The sequence below is a fragment of the Colobus angolensis genome, unplaced genomic scaffold (genome assembly GCF_000951035.1).
Source record: "Colobus angolensis palliatus isolate OR3802 unplaced genomic scaffold, Cang.pa_1.0 Scaffold65, whole genome shotgun sequence".
In the NCBI taxonomy this organism is placed as follows: domain Eukaryota; kingdom Metazoa; phylum Chordata; class Mammalia; order Primates; family Cercopithecidae; genus Colobus; species Colobus angolensis.
Genome location: NW_012120154.1, coordinates 3,349,866 through 3,369,490, shown reverse-complemented (window position 1 = coordinate 3,369,490; position 19,625 = coordinate 3,349,866). Strand labels below are relative to the sequence as shown.

Below are 19,625 nucleotides of genomic sequence, written 5' to 3'. Positions count from 1 at the left end.
AGGAGTTCAAGACCAGCCTGGCCAACATGGTGAAACCCCATCTCTACTAAAAGTACATAAATTAGCCAGGCATGGTGGCACGCGCCTATAATCCCAGCTATTCGGTAGGCTGAGGCAGGAGAATAGCTTGAACCCGGGAGGCAGAGGTTGCAGTGAGCTGAGATGGAGCCATTGCACTCCAGCCTGGGCGACAGAGCAAGACTCCATCTCAAAAAACAAACAAAACAAAACAAAACAAAAAAACCACCAAAAGAAAAAAATAAACTCAAGACAATATTCAGAACAAAACTAGGTGACTGTATATCTCTACAATCCCCCAAACACAAATCAGCACCAGCTGTGAAGTCAGTGTGACCAGCATCCACGTGGATGGAGCAGTGGGAGGTAGCTGGGTGTCGAGGGACCTGAGCAGAGGCGCACCCTGACATGGTGAGCAGATGGTCATGGGAAGCTCAGTAGGCCAGTCTGAGAATAGCAGCTGAAACTCCAAGGAGTTTGTGAGTCCAGAGGGTGAAGGCAAGAGGTCCCTGGTCTGAAGGGGCTGGACTAGTCGAGCCTCTAGGAAGTCTTGAAACTGACCAGTCAGGCTCCCATCCAGACAGGGCCCACGTGGAGGAGAATATGCGGTGAGGGCGATCAAAATCAGGAACAAGGACAACAGACACAAAAGGAAAGAGAAAGTCTAACAGAAGTAGGAGCATGAACAGAACCAGGAAACCACAGAAAGGGAGCTGCCATATTTTTGGAAAACTACATAAGAACAACAGAAAGAGATCTTGCGAAGTGAGAAAAGCTGTCTTAACTGTGTTCCTTCTACAATTTCAGGAAAAAACCTACTTTTCCACAGAAAATCTCTGAGGTGAAATCCAACAGAAAGTTATTATTAGAAAAAAGAGAATATGGAAGAGAGTAACATTCCTACTGACAACTAAAACACACCAGAAAGCCCCACAAAACAGAAAAAAAAAACAAAAACCGAATCAATGGTCTAAAAGTGATCCTAGCACTTTGGGAGGCCCAGATGGAAAGATTTCTTGAGGCCAGGAGTTCAAGACCAGCCTGGGCAACATAGTGAGACCTCATCTCTATAAAAAGAGTTAAAAAATTAGCCAGGCACAGTGGCATTTGCCTCTAGTCCCAATTACTTGGGAGGGTGAGGCAGGAAGATCATTTGAGCCCAGGAGTTGGGGGCTGCAATGAGCTATATGATTGTGCCACTGCACTTCAGCCTGGGTGACAGAAAATAAATAAATAAATAAATAAAATTAATTTGTGCAGCGGCAACAGAAATAAAGTGACAGAATATGTGTTATATGTGTGTACACACACATTGCATATAAATATATATCAATCTATGCATTGCACAGCCACCAAAAAAGCCTAGAAACAAAGATCAACCCAGTGGCAATGAGCACCCCTAGTATTCAGATTATGGTTTTGAAATACCTCTTGCCACTAAAAACAAAAAGTAAAAACAGGGCTTCATGAAGAAATAGCTGATTCCACATCTCACACAGCACAAGTAGCAGATGAGCCTGGAACCTCTTGTCAGGCAGACAGCAAGGACTCAGGAGGCAGATTAAAGAGGCTTCCACTGGCCAGGTGCGGTGGCTCATGCCTGTAATCCCAGAACTTTGGGAGGCTGAGCTGGGCAAATCATCTGAGGTTAGGAGCTCAAGATCAGCCTGGCCACCATGGTGAAACCCCATCTTTACTAGAAATATGAAAATTAGCCAGATGCAGTGGTGCATACCCGTAGTCCCAGCTACACGGGAAGGCTGAGGCTGGAGAATTGCTTGAACCTGGGAGGCGGAGGTTGCAGTGAGCTGAGCGCACCACTGTACCTCAGCCTTGGCAATAGGGCGAGACTCCATGTCAAAAAAAAGAAAAAAAAAAAAAAAGCAGCAGCAGTTTCCACTGGCCAAAAACAGGACATTTTCTTTTTTTTTCTTTTTTTTTTTTTTTTTTTGAGACGGAGTCTCGCTCTGTCGCCCAGGCTGGAGTGCAGTGGCCGGATCGCACCTCACTGCAAGCTCCGCCTCCCGGGTTTACGCCATTCTCCTGCCTCAGCCTCCCGAGTAGCTGGGACTACAGGCGCCCGCCACCTCGCTCGCCTAGTTTTTTGTATTTTTTTAGTAGAGACGGGGTTTCACCGTGTTAGCCAGGATGGTCTTGATCTCCGACCTCGTGATCCGCCCGCCTCGGCCTCCCAAAGTGCTGGGATTACAGGCTTGAGCCACCGCGCCCGGCCGGAAAAACAGGACATTTTCAACCTCAATAAAGATAATAATTGCCAACCATTGAAATAGGTCAGATGAGTTTAAATCTATGATATTGATTATAGTAAATAAAAGTACTACATAATGGTGCTAGTTAAAACATAAAGTTAATTGGTGGCTTCACCTTCAGAGGATGACAGGGCACAGATTCATTATCTTGGAACCTGATGAATAAAGGGAATGAATGACACCTTTCTCCTGCCCTCCCCATATGAAACGTGCCAGTGGGTAATAACAAAGGATAAGGGGAAGTGTCTCTTTCTGGAAGCATCCCAGCTAAGAATGTTCTGACAGGGCGTCAGAAGAACAGTGGTGCGTATCCCGTGATGCGTGGCAGATCTGGACACGGCAATGCCTCCTGGTGGAAGAACTCAGCAGCCCCTCTGGTCTTGCCAAGGGCATGGCATTGGAGTCTGATCAAGCCTCCGGATCCAGAGGACAGAGAAACCAGCTGAACATACCAGGAGAGCACCATCAGCAACTTCCAGACGATAGGAAAGTCAGGGCAGACGGTCCCAGGGTCTCCAACAGACAAAGTGTAAGGAAAAGAAACAGATGGAAGGGGAACTCATAGGTTCAAAGAGACTCATTTTTTTTTTCATTTTTTTTTGAGATGGAGTCTCGCTCTTTTGCCCTGGCTGGATGCAGTGGTACGATCTTGGCTCACTGCAAGCTCTACCTCCCAGGTTCATGCCATTCTCCTGCCTCAGCCTCCCGAGTAACTGGGACTACAGGCGCCTGCCACCATGCCCAGCTAATTTTTTGTATTTTTAATAGAGACGGGGTTTCACTGTGTTAGCCAGGATGGTCTCGATCTTCTGACCTCGTGATCCACCCGCCTTGGCCTCTCAAAGTGCTGGGATTACAGGCATGAGTCACCACACCCGGTCAAAAAAAAATTTTTTTTTAAGAGTAAAACCAAATTCTCGTGTCTCAGGCCATAAGGTAAGAGTGATAAACTACAAAGGAACACAAGGAAATGTGACCTCAGACCAGTGGCCACTTTTAGAGGGAGGGAGAGGCTGTGGTTTTGATGGGGGCACCTGAAGGGGCTTCTGGGGAGGCTGGCAAAGTTCTGCATGGTAGTTTCAGGTCTGTTTGCCTCATAATGATTCATTCGGCTCTAATCTGTTCAGCAAGATTTTCTGTGTGTGTGTTTTAGTTTACAATAAAAAACATTAAAAAAAAAATTTTAAGTCAGATCCTGTCCCTCCTTGGCTCAAGACCCTCCCATGGTGTCCCTTTCACTGAGAGGAAGGACCACAGTCCTGCCAGGGCCTGCAGGGTCAGGGCCTCTTAATGGCTGGTTATCTCACACTCGCCCTCTACTGCAGCCTTCGGCCTTTCCACACGCTGTCCCTTCTGTCCAGAATGCCCTTTCCCCAGAGGTCTCCCTGGCTAATGCCCTTACCTCCTTCAGGCCTTTTTCTTTTCTTTTCTTTTCTTTTTTTTTGAGACAGAGTCTCACTGTCACCCAGGCTGGAGTGCTGTGGCGCGATCTCGGCTCACTGCAACCTCCGCCTCCCAGGTTCAAGCGATTCTCCTGCTTCAGCCTCCCTAGTAGCTGGGACTACAGGCACCCGCCACCACATGCCCGGCTAATTTTTTTGTATTTTTAGTAGAGACAAGGTTTCACCATGTTGTCCAGGTTGGTCTCGAACCCCTGACCTCAGGTGATCCGTCCGTCTCAGCCTCCCAAAGTACTGGGATTACAAGCATGAGCCACTGCACTGGGCCCTTTAGGCCTTTTTCAATGTCACCTTTCTGGTGATGTTTTCCTTGAGCATCTGTTAAAAGCTGCATCCCCACCAAAGACATCCCATCCCTGCTCTACTTTTCTCCTAGCATATTTTGCATGGAACGTGTTACGTATCGATTCACTTACTCACTGTGGATATTTCTGGCTCCCTCCTTGGGATGGCAGGGGTTTTTGTCTGCTGTATCCCCACTGCCTCCCACAGTGCTTGGCACAGGGTAGTAAGTAGGGATCAAGTAAATGAGCTGCAGGTGGGGGTGGCCTCTGGCACTGTTCTGTTTGATGTGATTCTGGCCAGTGGACCTGCCCAGTTGTCACAACCGAGGTGCCACTGCCTGGAGAGGGCAGCTCTCCTTACTGAGTGGGCCTGGGCGATACTCATCCTTGCCCAGCTCAGGTGTACCACAAGTGGCAAGGTCAGCCATTGAACAAAAGGACAGGAACCCAGAGGCTCCATAAATTCTGTGCCCATGTCCAAGGGGGTGGCAGGGGCTTAATGCTACATCCTAAAGTACTCACGGAAGGCACAGAGCTCAGGGCCCTTGGGGCACGGTCTTGTTGTGTGTGCGTGGGATGTGCATTTCCTAGTAGAATAATTGTTCCCCCACCAGGCGCGGTGGCTCATGCCTGTAATCCCAGCACTTTGGGAGGCCGAGGTGGGCAGATCACTTGAGGTCAGGAGTTCAAGACTAGCCTAGCCGACATGGTGAAACCCCATCTCTACAAAAAAATGAAAAAATTAGCCAGGCATGATGGCAGGTGCCTGTAATCCCAGCTGCTCGGGAGGCTGAGGCAGGAGAATCGCTTGAACCTGGGAGGTGGAGGTTGCAGTGAGCTGAGATCGCGACACTGGACTCCAGCCTGGGCAACAGAGTGAGACGCCATCTCAAAAAAAAAAAAAAAAAAAAAAAAAAAAAAAAAGACTGTTGGTCATGCCCAGCTGACAGTATTTTATGGTATCCTCCAAAGAGCACCCTGACTTCCAGGGGTTCCCTTCACACATTGGAGGGAGAACACATAATTAGCTGAAATTTCCTTCCGAACCTTCCGAGGCACCTCACCACTAGGCCCCACCCCACCTCTCCCACTCAGCCCCTGCGCTCAGGCCCTGGCTCACGTCTGCCCACTGCCCACTCATGGCTGTGTGCAGCCTGCTGCCGTGTTCCCTTGGAAAGCCCTCTCTTCTCTCCATCTAGCCAAGCCCACTCCCTCGGCTCTTTTCTTTCCTGTGTCATTGAAGCCCTGCTTGGCGCCAGGCCCTGGAGCTATGGAGAGGAAGGAAGCGGAAGGAAGCCTTTGTGGAGCTCCCAGTCTCGGGAGGGATAGGGGCAGGCGAGTTAACTTCTAGTTCTCATAGCTAAGGTACCCAGAGGCCTTGCGGGGGCCAGGGCAAACAGTTTATGCTTATTAATTCACTTCATCCTCTCAAGAATGCTGGGAGGCAGTTACTATGATTCTCTCCATTTCTCAGATAGGTAAGCGGAGGCACAGAATCCAAGGTCACAAAACTAGTCACTGGTGAAGCTGGGCTTTGAAGCCACCATGAGCTAAGAACAGACAGAAGCATCTGTTGGAGTCCAGGGGGAGGGGTGACTGAAACTGCCCCAGGGAGTCAGAGGAGGCTTTGGGAAGGAGGGGACAGCTGCTTCTCAACGGGACAGCAGAGGAAGAGACTGGTGGCTGTAGGCTAAGAGGACAGCAAGGCAGCAGCCCCGTGGCGGGGACACCAGCAGAGGGCCGGCTCCTCCGGGGAGCTGGGCTGTGTTGGGGGTGTAGGGAGAAGCTGCTGGATCAGCAGAGCATGGGACCCCTCGCTGAGAAGCCTGTGTTCAGTTCTGTGGGAGGTGGGGCCGTGGAATGATTCTGCTCCTGGGAGTGACATGGTCAGGTCCGTGTGGCTGCTCCCTGGGGGCTGCAGTGAGGAGGGCTGCAGCGAAAGGGCCTTTCCCTTCCTTGGGCCTCCACTCACTCTGGCATCTCAGGCAATGACTAGCTCTTTGAGACTCAGTTTCTTCCTCTATAAAATGGAGGCAGAAATGCCACCAGCCTCCTAGGGCTGCTAGAAGCTTGAACGACTATTGCAAGGAACCGTGCCCCACAGAGCCAGGTGCTGGGAAGGGCAGCCACGGTCATCCTCCCTGGGAAGGGCATCTGGTAGGCTGGGCCCTCTCCTTGGAACGCACCCCGCTTTCCTCGAGTGACCCCTTCAGGCCCTGGAGTCTGATACTCACCACCACCTCCAGGTCAGAGTTCAGGTGCCGCTGGGTGTCAGACATCTGCACCAAGATCTCCCCTGGAGGCATGGATGGAGCTGTGGCTTTGGTGTGGGGAAGCCTGCCCTGCCCGCCCACCACCCTCTTCCGCTGAAAGCCAAAAGAGGGCCTGCCCGAGGCTGGATTTCAGGACCAAAGTCCAGGAACTTCCCATACGGCTCTCTGGGAGCCAGGCCGTGCGTGTCCCAGCCTGGAAGCAACCCAGCAGGGAGTGGTGGCGGGGAGCCTGGACCCCAGAACGAGGGTCTGGCTCTGGGCCTTGGGCTGCAAGGCCTGTGTCAGGGACGCGGGGCATGCTGGAAGGGCAAGGGTGCAAAAGGAGGGCCCGAGAATGGAGTCTGCCATGGAGGGGGAGCCTCACCCAGAATCTGCGATGTGGGGCTCTGCAGGGCACGCTCCCCGATCTTCTGGATGGCACTGAAGTAGACCTCGGCTGCCTCAGACAGAGCTATGGACCAGGAGGGACAGGTCCGGTCCAGCCCTGCCTCTGCCCCACCCTTCTGGAGGCTCTTTTCATCTGGAAAGGACTGTGTCCTGGGTGGGGTGTGGGCATCTGTGTGTGCCCTTGAGGAGGGTGTGGCCAGTTGAGCTGTGAAGCTCAGGTGTGGGGCATAAGGTGAGGGCTGGGGGCAGGGAGGTGGCGTGGACAGCATCTAAGAAGCAGGGGAATGGGTGGCCCTGAGGTTCAGGGTTGATCAGCGCGGGTGGGTAGAGGGGTGCTGTTGGCAGGTATGAGCGGCCAAAGGGGACCGGTACAAGGGTTTGCGTGGGGACCGAGTGAGTGTCAAGGCCAGCTGTAGGGCGTGTGGATGGTGGCCGGTCAGAGTGAGGAAGCCAGCTGCCGTGTGAGCCTGGGTGCAGAGGTGGGACTGGGTATGGGGTGGGTTCAGCAGGTGGCATTGAGGTGATGCCTAGAAATGTATCAGGGGTTGCACTGGGGTTGTGTGGGCCTGCAGGGCCTGCTCCTGTATCATGGGAGTGTCTGGAGGCACCTGAAGGAGGGGGCAATGAGGGGTGCTGGGTGTGGACTGGGATGCGTGGGCACAGGAGAGTGGGGGTGCATAAGGCCTCTCTGGCTGCAGAGGTGTGAGGGTGAGGGTGGTGGGTAGGAGGGTGTAGGACTGAGGATGAACAGGTGTGGGGTGCAGAGAATCTGGGAGGGGCCTGGAGGTGGGGACAGCAGAGGCCCAGGGCTGGTGCTCGGTGGCCCGGGCAGGCACTCACCGTGGAAGGCACGCAGGTAGTTGTTGCCCAGGTACACCAGGTTCTCCAGGGCGGGGTTAAACTGCTCCATGATGCTCTGGACCCCAGGGCCAGGGGAGGAAAAAGGTGTGGAGATGGGGGAGCGAGAAGGAACAATGGACAGAGTCAAGTCACCGGGCGTCAGGGACAGGGCACCCCCAGCCCAGTGAGAAGCTCCCAGACTTTGGGGAGCCCACCTACAAACCTAGGCTCACCCGGAATCCTGGCTCTTGGCTGCGGGACCTCAGAGCCCATCTTTTGGGGTCCTGTTCCAAGCTATGGTCCTCTCACAAGCAGCTCCCACTCACACCTACTCTGGCGGGACCGAGGTACCTCCCGAGATGGTGCACCTGGAAGGTGCTCCTCCCACTGGGCTGAAGCTGGCCCACCTGCTGTGGTCCCCACTGGGCACGGCTCAGCCCTGCCTGTGTCCAGGCCTTGCTGGGCTAGACACATGGGGCTGCCAACAGTCGCCCCAGGGGCAAGGGCAGGGCTGTGGCTGGATTAGCGTGGGCCACCCCAGGCTGGGGCAGGGCAGAGAGCTCCCTGGATGGTGGAGACGGGCCTGGACTTGGACTTGGGTCTTGGTTCAAGTCCCAGCAGCGCCTCTTCCTCCCTCCATGACCTTGAATGAGCTGTTTAACCCATTTGGTCTGTTTTCTCATCTATCAAACAGGGTGGTCATTTTCGACTTCACAGGTGGGTGGCCTGAGGCTTACAGGTGAAAGGGTCCTGCACACAGGAGGTGCTAAATGTCTGTGGTGGCTGCAGCAACCCCCTGGTGGTGAAGTAGGAAGTCTGAGTGAGGGGCTCAGAAATGAGACAGACAGAGAGAGACGGTCTTTATTCCCAGGCCGGGCAGCCAGGCCCTTCTCATCCAGACTCAACTCTCCCCACCCTGGGCCCTGGGCCCTCTCCTGCCTTGTCCAGCATCTGGGAGTTGGGGGTTCCTGCTGTATGGCTGAGTGCCCTCAGGGATCCTTACCCCCGTACCCACCCCGGCCCAGCCTGGCTCCAGGCTTCCCTTTCCAGGACACCTGCAGCCCCGGCTGGCCCTCCGTCCTCCAAAGCGGGCATGACTTCTGCGCCCTGGGAGGAGGGGCTCAGGCCCTGGCTTGGCCACCCACGTGCTCACCTTGTAGATGGCCATGGTGGACCTGTAGAACTGGTCCATCTCGGGGGCCATGGAGGGGCTGTCGCCGGGTCTGAGCAGGAGGCAGGGAGCTGGCGGTGATGGCACAGCCGGGAGCAGTGGTGGGTGGTTCCTCAGGTGCCCACGGCTCGGCCGGCAGCGAGGAAGCTGCAGAGAGGGACCTGGAGATGGAGGCCTGCCTCAGAGGAGTGGCAGCTTAATTATTCACCAGCTCGGGATGTCAGAATGTGATCTGGGGCGTAACCGGACCCGGTGGGGAAGGCATCCTGTGACGGGAGGGCTCGTGTGACCTGCCCTTCAATTATTCACCCCTCGGAGCTGTGGGCTGATACAAGTGCCCATGTGGATGAGCCCCCTCCCGGGCCACCCCCTCCTCAAGGACCCCTGACCCTGGGGCGCCCCGCCCTCCCACCTGCCTATACCAGGCATTGCCCACCTTACTGGGTTGGCGTTGCCCAGTGCCCTCCCCCAGGACCCTCTCTGCCAGACCCAGCAGACGCAGCCCCTGGAGGTGAACGCTGCTGTACTTCTCACTGTCCTCAGGCCTGTGGCTCACCGTGGGGCCACGCCCTCTGTGGCTTCCAAAGCCACTCTGGCCCGCCCAGCTCCTCCACCTGCTGGAGCGGGAGCAGCACAGACGCTGGAGTTGCCCAGTCCTGGGCAGACCTTGGCCCTGCACATGCGCTACCTGTCCATGCAGAGTCCCCGGCCTCTCTGGGTGACAAATGGGGCTCTCCCTGGGTCCTCCAAGATGAGGTTGAGGATTGTGTCCCCCCTTTGGCCTGCCTGAGCTTTGTGGGCCTGGCAGCTGCCTCTGAACACCCTAAGGGCCGGAAAAGGCTGGTCAAGGCCGAGGGTCAAGGCTGAGAGGAGTTGGGGTTCAGGAGAGCAGGGGGAACTCACACCACTGCACACACAGCACAGGTGAACTCGAATCCAAATGGTTTATTTCACAGTTTTGGCTCTTAAGCCACTTCCATTGGGAAGAAGAAACCCCCAGGAATGACCTTTGAGAGCTGAGAGTTCTCGGGGTGGGGCAGTGTGAGCAGCTGGGCCAGCGTGAGGGGCAAAGTCGAACGGGTATCCTGCTCCTGCGGCCTGGGCCTTCCTGGCTGATGGGGTGGGGGACACCCCATTTCTCTAGTCCCAGCCCTCAGGGAACGGAGCAGAGGGCAGAGGGAGTGGGCTGCACCCACTAGGAAGCCTGGGAGTGCCCTTGCTGGGGGCTAGGGCGGAGGCAGCCCCACAGGCCCTCAGGGAGGCTGTGGCTAGGGGCAGGGGTACAGTTGCGCCCGGGTACCCTTAATGTTTGAGCTGATGGGGGAGTCAGTTGTCCTTTACAGTCAGTGAAAGGGGCCAAAGGGGTCTCTAGACTTTCCCAGCCTGGGACGACAGAAAGTGCTGGAAGGCGGGGTTAGTGGGAAAGAGGCCTTCAGGACCAGCCTCGGGCAGGCAGCTTGGCATTCTCCCAGGCCTGGTCTACGGACGCAGAGCTGCCTGGGCCCGGATCTGCCCGGGAGGGCAGTGGCTGGGCCTGGCCTGGCAGGGGCTGAATGGACGAGGTCAGCTGGGGCCGGTGAGAGGCTGGGAGCCCTCAGGGTGAGAGCAGCAGCTGGATGAGCTTCTGGAACTCCTCACGGTGCTCATAGATGTAGACCTCAGTCTCCCAGAGGGCGTTGACCAGCACTGTGTCACTGACCTCATCCAGCATGATGTCCGTCCCCAGCTGGGGGTTCAATCTGTTCGGGCCAGGGAGGAGGGGGTCACCCCAGGCTGCTCAAGCTGGGGAGGGGATGCCAGCTAGGACCAGGGTGGGCTTGGGGAACAGAGCCCTTTTCCCTTTTCCCCTTGGGGAAAGGGAAAGTCCACACCAGGGCTGGGAAGGGAAGGTCGGTGAGACCGACCAGGCCAGGGCACCGGGCCAAGGGCTGGGGCGGCTGAGCCCTCACCTGAAGTACTGGATGCCGACCATCTCGCACCAGGCCCGCGCCCGGTCCACAGCCCGCCCGTCTGGATCCGTGCACTGGTGAGAAGCAGCCTTGCTGAGCGCCAGGTCCACACCCCGCCTGGCCCACACTCCGCCTGGCCCTGCCCTGCACTCTCAGAGCCCTGGCCTCGGGAGCCCCAAGCTCTTTCTAGTCGGGCTGAGCCACATAGCAGCAGAGTGGCTCGGGCAACACCCCTTCCTGGGACTGCAGGGACTGTCCCAGCCGTGCAGTCAGAGGGGCAGAGGTCTCAGCAGTGCCCTTCAGGGATGGTGAGTTGGGAAAAGTGTAGCGGGTGAGTTGGGAAAAGGGTAGTGGCTGAGTGGACAGGCCTCCAGGTCCCCTCTCCCTGAAGTTTCTTTCTTTTTTTTTTTATTTTTATCTTTTGAGACAAGGTCTGCTTCTGTTGCCCAGGCTGGAGTGCAGCGGCATGATCACAGCTCCCTGCAGCCTCTGCCTCTTGGGCTTAAGCAATCCTCCCACCTCAGCCTCCTGAGTAGCTGGGACCACAGGCGCACCATGTCCGGCTAAGTTTTTCATTTTTTTGTAGAGACAAACTCTCAGGATGTTGCTCAGGCTGGTCTCAAACTGCCGGGCTCCAGTGATTCACCTGCCTCAGCCTCCCAAAGTGCGGGGATTATAGGGGCGAGTGGCTGCCCACTCCAGAGCTTTTGTCCATTCTGGGCTTCTACACTGGGCTATGTTTGCAGAAAAGGATCCACAGCTAAAAAGGGTTTGGAAACCCCCCTGCTGGTGGTCACTGAGGGTCCCTGCCCTGCACTGAGACTCCGAATTGGGGACTCTCCCTCCTCCAGCTGGCTAAAGGCGATGGACACAGCCCTGCTGTCTCCCCCGACACCAAAGGCCCCACAGGAGGAGGGGAAGCCATCCACCTGGGCTGCAGACCCTGAGGGAAGTGGCCTGGGGGAGGGGCCCACACTCACACAGTCCACCACCATCTTGCCCAGTTCCTTGGCCCCAAAAACAGTCTTGGCCAGTTCCCAGGGGTTGCTGGGACGGAAGACATCCACACAGGTCACAGGCACCTGTGGGGACCTCCCTGTCCCCAGGGAGACAACGATGGAGAGTTTCTTCACCTTGTTGGCCTGACCCTGTTGGGAACAGGACAGGGGCAGTCAGAAGGGACCTTCTACAGGTAAGGGGAGCGTCAAGGGGAGGCCCAAGGCTGGGCTCTGGGGCACATGAGAACAGGACAAGAATTCTCTGGTGGCAAGAGCACGCCTGGCATGATTTCCAGCCAGCCCCTTGCACGTGACCCCGGAAGGGCTGGTGCAGGCATCACATACCATCTGCTCAGGATAGCACCTTTGTACCAACAGGACCACACATACACCAGCTACGAGAAGGATCTCGCCCACCCCATCTGATCCTGGCCCAAGTCTAGTCGTGGCCAGGGGAGGAAAGGCAGAGGGTGTTTCTTGGTATTAGTGATTTGCCAGGTGTTTGCATCATTACTTCATTTAATCTCCAGCCAGTCTGTGGAGAAGGCACCGATCACCCAGTTTGCAAATGAGGGCTCTCAGCACAGCTCAGGCCCGGAAGCAGCTGCCAGGGCCACATGGTAGGGAAGTAGGGGCTAAGGCTTGAACCCGAGTCCTGGGTGTTACCTCTCTTTTTCTTTTTTTTTTTTTGAGACAGTCTCGCTGTGTTGCCCAGGCTGGGGTGCAGTGGTGCGATCTTGGTTCACTGCAAGCTCCGCCTCCCGGGTTCACACCATTCTCCTGCCTCAACCTCCCGAGTAGCTGGGACTACAGGCACCTGCCACTACGCCTGGCTAATTTTTTTGTATTTTTAGTAGAGACGGGGTTTCACCGTGTTAGCCAGGATGGTCTAGATCTCCTGACCTCGTGATCCACTTGCCTCGGCCTCCCAAAGTGCTGGGATTACAGGCGTGAGCCACTGCGCCCGGCTGCTGCCTCTCGTTTGTTTCTGAACAAGCTCTGCTGCCAATTTGCAGGATGATCTTGGGTGGTGCCTCCCACTCTGGGTCCCAGGCTCCCCATTCGCACACAATAGGAGAGTTAGACTGGCTAGGGTCTGACAGTCTCTGCCGCCTGCAGAAAGCCCGCCCTGCCTGGTCTGGCCCCTAGAGGGCGCTCCCTTCTCTGTCCACCCAAAGCTTCTGCTGCGCCGCCCAGGATGCCCTGGGGCTTCGGAAAACCACAGAGCAAGGATGGAGCTCAGGTTCCGGGCGCTGCTGTGCACATTTCCCAGCCAACAGCAGTCCAAGGCCTGGCAGCCTCCCGAGGAAGGCGCTAGGATGGCCCCATTCAGTAGCTGCAGTGAGCGCGGGCAGAACCGGGACCCCCAGACGCGCTCTGGCTCCAGGGCCCGAGCTCAGCCACCGTGCTCGCCCACCCTGGTCACCCACTGCCCGCCGCACCACAGGGCCTCCCCTAGCATGCTGGGTCCTGCCAGCCTCTGCTGTACCTCCGCAGGGGGAGGGCTGCTGCTCTTCCTCCAGATCACTGATTCTGCACTGCTCTGTCCCCAAAGGCCTCAGGATGGGTCCCCTGTTCCATGGAGCCCTTTCCGAGCCCCCAGGACTTTTAGCAGAGGCATCACGGTCCTCCACCACAGCACCAGCAACCCGTGGGGGCAGGCATTCCTGTTGGACTGTCTATCCACAGAGGTGAGCTCAAGGGCAAGCACGTGTCCTGTCCCCAGGCTGGCTCGAGTGGTACGTTCATGGTACGCATGCTGCCCTCCCCATTCATGCACACTTAGAGCACAGTGGTCCTCAGATCCCCCTTAGCACAGTGCTTCAGGCAGACTCCACCCGTGGAACAGGTTCCAGTGAGATCAAGTTGCCCGGCGTGCACATATGAATAAGTGCACGTATAAAAGCCACCTGCTGTCCTGGGGGTCAGTCCCTAGCACGGTTTGCTGAAACAGGATTGGCTCCAGGGAGCAGCAGGTCCAGGCATTCTGGCCTGCGGCACTCACCTTGCGGATCAGGTCCTGACTGTACTCATGGATCTCGGTCATGGCATCCAGTGTGGGGTTGTTGGCGAGCAGCCCGCCGTCCAGGAAGCGCCCATTGGGTCGGAAGTAAGTAGGAGCTGCCCCGCTGCTCCGGGCTGCCCGCCACACCAGCTGGTCTAGGGGCGGGGAAGGAGGGTGGCCCAGTGGCACAAGGAACTGGTATAAAACCCATGCGCTCCAGATCTCAGGGTGTGCATGTGGGGGACTGGGGGTGAGGGAAGAGGGGAGGCTGGGAACTCTACAGAAGCAGGACCCACAAGGCTACACTGTCTGGCCAGTTCGTCCCGGTGGAAGGCAGGTACAGCTGAGAACTTTCCAGGGACTTTTCTAACCTGCCGGGGGCCTGACAGCTCCCCTGCAATCCCTATCCTCAGCCAATAAAGACCACTACAGTGCGTGGGCTGGTGGCACAGTGAGGGTGCCTGATGGCAAGTGCATGACTCCCACACACCACCCTGCAGCCTCTCGGGCCAGTCGCTTCCCACGGATGCATCAAACATGGTTTAAACCTGAGGGCCGAGCTGGAGGCCTGAGGTTAACGTTCTGATTGAAACGAGGCTCCCGGACAGTTTCTGGAGCATCGTAGTTCCGGAAGAGGTGGAGTTCAGCTGGTTGCCGGTCAGACAGTGTCCCCGTCAGCATCACCCTGGAGAGAAATGAGGCAGGAGGACTGCTGAGCCACCCGCCCATTCACCTTTCCCCTTCCCCGCCATTCACACCCCAGGGCCTTGGGCAGCAGAGTGCCTACTCCAATCTCTGTTTGGGATAGGTGGGCTTCTCCCCCAACCATCTCCCAAAAACAGGCTCTCTCCGGCAGTGCTGGAGGAGTGTCAGATTGGTCCAACCTTGGGAGGGCAGTTCGGCAAAAGTTGGTTTTTTTGAAAGGCTAATCCAATGGAAAAACCTGTGGCAAGACTGATAAAACAGGTCTGTTATCTGTTATCAGAATCAGGAAAGAAAAGGCGGCCGCATCAACAGACACTGCAGACATTAGAAAAAGGAGAATCGGCTGGCTGCAGTGGCTCATACCTGTAATCCCAGCACTTTGGGAGGCCGAGGCAGGTGGATCACCTGAGGTTAGGAGTTCGAGACCAGCCTAGCTAACATGGTGAAACCCTGTCTTTACTAATAATACAAAAATTAGGCGTTGTGGCGCATGCCTGTAATCCCAGCTACTTGGGAGGCTGAAGCAGAAGAATTGCTTAAACCCAGGAGGAGGAGGTTGCAGTGAGCCGAGATCACACCATTGCACTCCAGCCTGGGTGACAAGAGTGAAACTCCGTCTCAAAAAAAAAAAAAAAAATTTGAACCACTCTATGCCAGTAAGCTTGAAGATTTAGATGAAATGGACACATTCCTAGAAAAACCTCACTTAGGCCGGGCGCTGTGGCTCAAGCCTGTAATCCCAGCACTTTGGGAGGCCGAGGCGGGCGGATCACGAGGTCAGGAGATCGAGACCATCCTGGCTAACACAGTGAAACCCCGTCTCTACTAAAAAATACAAAAAACTAGCCGGGCAAGGTGGCAGGCGCCTGTATTCCCAGCTACTCGGGAGGCTGAGGCAGGAGAATGGCGTGAACCCGGGAGGCGGAGCTTGCAGTGAGCCGAGATCCGGCCACTGCACTCCAGCCTGGGCGACAGAGCGAGCCTCCGTCTCAAAAAAAAAAAAAGAAAAACCTCACTTAACCAAAACTAACTCAAAAAGGTATTTAGAAACCCCAAGTGGTCTTACAACCACTAAAGAAATTAATTCCATCATCAAAAATCTTCCCATCAAGCAAACTCCAGGCCTAGAAGAATTTACTATGAAGTTCTACCATAAATTCAAAATAAAGTCACTATTACACTCACTCTTCCAAAAAAAATAAAAAGAGGAAATATTTCCTCAAAACCCAAAATAGGAAAAAACGGGTGAAGCTCCCCACCAGCATGGACACAAAAATCTTAAAATATGATCAAACTGAACCCATCAGAATTCTCTCTGGAGAAGGCACCAGTAATAGAGAGTAGGCCTCAGACAGGTACTTGCACACCTGACGTTCACAGCAGTGTTATTTACAATAGCCAAAAAGTGGCAACTAAAATATCCACCAGTGGATGAATGGAGAAGCAAAACGTGGTGGATACAGACAATGGAGTTTTTCAGCCTTAAAAAGGAAGGAAATTCTGACACACGCTACAACATGGATGCCAAGTGAAATAAGCCAGTCATGGCCGGGTGCGGCGGCTCACGCCTGTAATCCCAGCAGTTTGGGAGGCCGAGGTGGGTGGATCACGAGGTTAGGAGTTCAAGACTGGCCTGGTCAACATGGTGAAACCCTGTCTGTACTAAACTACAAAAAATTAGCTGGGTGCAGTGGCAGACACCTGTAATCCCAGCTACTTGGGAGGCTGAGACAGGAGAATCACTTGAACCCGGGAAGCGGAAATTGCAGTGAGCCGAGATTGCGCCACTGCACTCAGCCTGGGTGATAGAGCAAGACCCTGTCTAAAAAAAAAAAGAAAGGAAGGAAAGAAGGAAGGAAGGCAGGCAGGCAGGCAGGCAGTCACAAAAAGACAAATACTGTATGATTCCACTTATATAAGGTACTGTCAAAGATAAAATTGGAACAAATTTAGAGATGTTAATTGGCTTTTATTGATGAACTGAGAGACAGCCCACAAAACCAGAATAGGTTCAAAGAACTCTGGCCTGAAACGTGGTCAGGCAGCGTTGATGGGCTGGAAACCAAAGTGAGGTGTGGAGCTTAATTGGTTTGCCTTGTTTGAATCAGGTGGTTATCTAGGATTGATTAAAGCTCAGCTGTTGTAGCTAACCAGAGCTCAGCTATTTGTTACATGGGTATATGCCTAAGCTAACTAGGTTCACTTGGCATGAGTGACTCCATATTGGTTTGGTCTGTTGGGCCTGGTACAGAATCCTGGTCCAAATCAATTATCCCCCACAAATTTTACTTACCAGTACCTGGAGTAGTCAAACCCATAGGAAGAGAAAGCAAAATGGTGGTTACTATTTTGAGCATTTCTGAATGATCTTTTCGTATTTTGAAAATGAGTCCTTTGATGGATGTATGGATTTGAAATCTTTTATCCTACTCTGTTTTTTTGGGGTTTTTTGTTTTTTTTTTTTTTTTTTGAGATGGAGTATCACTCTGTCGCCCAGGCTAGAGTACAGTGGCACGATCTCAGCTCACTGCAACCTCTACCCACCAGGTTCAAGCAATTCTCCTGCCTCAGCCTCCCGAGTAGCTGGGATTACAGGCGCCTGCCACTGCGCCTGGCTAATTTTTGTATTTTTAGTAGAGATGGGGTTTCACCATCTTGGTCAGGCTGGTCTTGAACTCTTGACCTCGTGATCCACCTGCCTTGGCCTCCTAGAGTGCTGGGATTATAGGCGTGAGCCACCGCACCTGGCCCTTTTCTCCTACTCTGTGGCTTGTCTTTTTACTCCCTTTATGGTGTTTTTGTTGTATTTATTTATTTGGGTGGAACCATGTTTTTAATGGAATAGAATTTATAAATATTTTTCTTTTTATAGTTTGTGTTTTTTGTTTTTTGTTTTTTAAGGCAGGGTCTCACTCTATTGCCCAGACTGGAGAGCAGTGATGGGATCACAGACTACTGTAGCCTCAGCCTCCAGGGCTCAAGTGATCCTCCCACCTCAGCCTCTCAAGTAGCTGGGACTACAGCCATAATGACACCATGCCCAGCTACCTATTAGTTTTAATTTTGTTGTAGAGATGAGGGTCTCACTATGTTGCCCAGGCTAGTCTCAAATTCCTGGCCTCAAGTGATCCTTCTGCCTCAGCCTCCCAAAGAGCTGGGATTACAGGCTTGAGCCACCATGCCTGGCATATTCCTACTTTTGAGAAGAGGTAGAAACTTCAGGGTCAATGCTCGTATCCACTTCTCTCTACTGCCCCCAAGAATAGCCATGATGTTCTTGAAGAAGGCCAAGGTGGCGGATCTGTCGTCCAGACACCAGGACTCACCCCACAGCTGTAGTCATTTATGCTCTGTGGTCCGGGCACAGGGACAGCTTTCCAACCAGTGGAACGGAACACAGCCTGGAGCAGATCCAAGCACAGAGGGACGCTTGACCCACTGCTGAGGAAGCGGAGGGAAGGACAGACTTCACAGATGGGGCTGGGAAAACTGGCCAACCATCCAATCATGTGGAAAACATTAAACTGGATCTTGGACTTCACCCTCACACAAAAATCAATTCCAGGTTGATAAAAGATCTCAACGTAAAAGGCAGATCTAGAGAACTTTCCAGCTTGACACAGGAGAATCGTATGCTGCCTGGGGGCAGCAAACGGGTTCATGAATGAGACATAACAAGCACAAACTAGGCTGGGCACGGTGGCTGACGCCTGTAACGGGAGGCCGAGGTGGGAGGGTCACCTGAGCTCAGGAGTTCAAGACTAGCCTGGGCAACATGGTGAAACCCCATCTCTACAAAAAACACACGCATTGGCACATGCCAGTAGTCCCAGCTACTCAGGAGGCTGAGATGGGAGGACTGCTTGAGCCCAAGAGGTCGAGGCCGCAGTAAGCCTTGTTCATGGCAATATACTCCAGCCTGGGCCCCAAAGCAAGACCCTTTTTCAAAAAAAAGAAAGGAAGGAAAAAATCACAAACTACAAGAAGAAAAATATTTATAAATATTATCTACCCCATTAAGAACATGGGCCCACCAAAAACATGAAAAAAATAAAAATAAACCTAGAAACACCACAGAGCAAAAAGACAAGCCACAGAGTGGGAAAAAAGATTTAAGGTCCCTGGCCTTGGACCCTAGGGAAGCCCACAGACGGGATGCCGGGCCCCTAAGACTGGGGGAGACTCACTTTCAGAATATGAAAAAAATCACTCAGAAATGCTCAAAACACTCCTCCTGGAACACACCTTTCATCAGGCCCCAAATGGGATGCATTGCTTAGTCCCAGGATTTGGGCCTCCCAAACAAATGCTTCCTAGAAATGTGACTTTCTCCTTTAGTCTGACTTAAATTAGTTCAAGTCTCATAGACCTTAAATTAAAGGCAGGACTGAAGCCCTCTGATTATAACCTAGTAGTCTGATCCTGGGAGCAAGTGCTGTCTGAAATGTGAGAAAATATTTAGCCATGTCATTTGAAAGGCCAGTGGGTTCTTTTTGCCTGGGTAGCAAAAACCCAGCCTCTGCCCAGGTGGTCTCAGAGAAGGGTGGCCCAGGCTCTTTCCAGGCAAGTCCCAGACCCTGGCCAGGCAGGGCAGAGCCAGGCCCACCAGGCCACACCCCTCCTGCGCTCAGCAGATGTCTGCATGCCCAAGTGAGAACCACACTCCAGCCCTCTGCCTCCCTGGGAAGGGGGTTCCCTCTGCTCCCCTCAAGCGTGGGGCGCTCTTCCCCCTCCCCTAGCAGGAGAGGGAGCCCTCTGTCCCCAGGGAACAGCCACAGTGGGCACAGCTGCGGTCATGGCCCCAGTGCACCAGGCTTACTTGGGTTTCTTGACGTCCGTCATCTTGGTGTGCTCCCCAAATTCCCGCTTCAGGAACTCCTCCAGGGGCCCTGACTCGTAGGGCCTGGAGCCCCGGAACACCTCATCCTTCATGCGAAAGTACACACCACGCATGTAGGCCATGGACTTACCTAGGAATAAGGGGGTTGGAGGTCGGGAGATGCAACGGCCACACGCAGGGCTCCCAGAGAACAGCCTGCAGAGGGCCTTTGCGCAGGAGGTGACAGAAGGAAGCGGGTTTACCGAGGCCTAAGCAAACCCACATTCTGGGCCCTTCCTTTGCAACTTTCCAGACAGACAGAGAGAAGCCCCCTTCTGGCTGGGCACGGTGGCTCACGCCTGTAATCCCTGCACTTTGGGAGGCTGAGGCGAGTGGATCACTTGAGGTCAGGAGTTTGAGACCAGCCTGCCCAACATGTGAAACCC

General features: G+C 54.3%; 2 protein-coding genes across 3 annotated transcripts in view; both read right to left on the bottom strand.

Moving 5' to 3' along the window:
* Positions 1 to 8,845, bottom strand: part of BAIAP2L2 (BAI1-associated protein 2-like 2) — a 39,576-nt gene extending 30,731 nt beyond the window's left edge. The window contains exons 1-4 of the mRNA XM_011964330.1: positions 8,686 to 8,845; positions 7,533 to 7,608; positions 6,670 to 6,756; positions 6,267 to 6,328 (exon numbers count right to left, since the gene is read on the bottom strand). Of these exons, the coding sequence (XP_011819720.1) occupies positions 6,267 to 6,328; positions 6,670 to 6,756; positions 7,533 to 7,608; positions 8,686 to 8,736 (276 nt within the window). The 5' untranslated portion in view covers positions 8,737 to 8,845. The remainder of the gene's footprint in view (positions 1 to 6,266; positions 6,329 to 6,669; positions 6,757 to 7,532; positions 7,609 to 8,685) is intronic.
* A 783-nt stretch (positions 8,846 to 9,628) lies between these two features.
* Positions 9,629 to 19,625, bottom strand: part of PLA2G6 (phospholipase A2, group VI (cytosolic, calcium-independent)) — a 68,472-nt gene continuing 58,475 nt past the window's right edge. For both annotated transcript variants that reach the window (XM_011964241.1, XM_011964240.1), the window contains 6 exons: positions 19,180 to 19,330; positions 14,204 to 14,340; positions 13,656 to 13,810; positions 11,633 to 11,800; positions 10,653 to 10,726; positions 9,629 to 10,442 (listed from right to left, as the gene is read on the bottom strand). In XM_011964241.1, the coding sequence (XP_011819631.1) occupies positions 10,298 to 10,442; positions 10,653 to 10,726; positions 11,633 to 11,800; positions 13,656 to 13,810; positions 14,204 to 14,340; positions 19,180 to 19,330 (830 nt within the window). In that variant the 3' untranslated portion in view covers positions 9,629 to 10,297. The remainder of the gene's footprint in view (positions 10,443 to 10,652; positions 10,727 to 11,632; positions 11,801 to 13,655; positions 13,811 to 14,203; positions 14,341 to 19,179; positions 19,331 to 19,625) is intronic.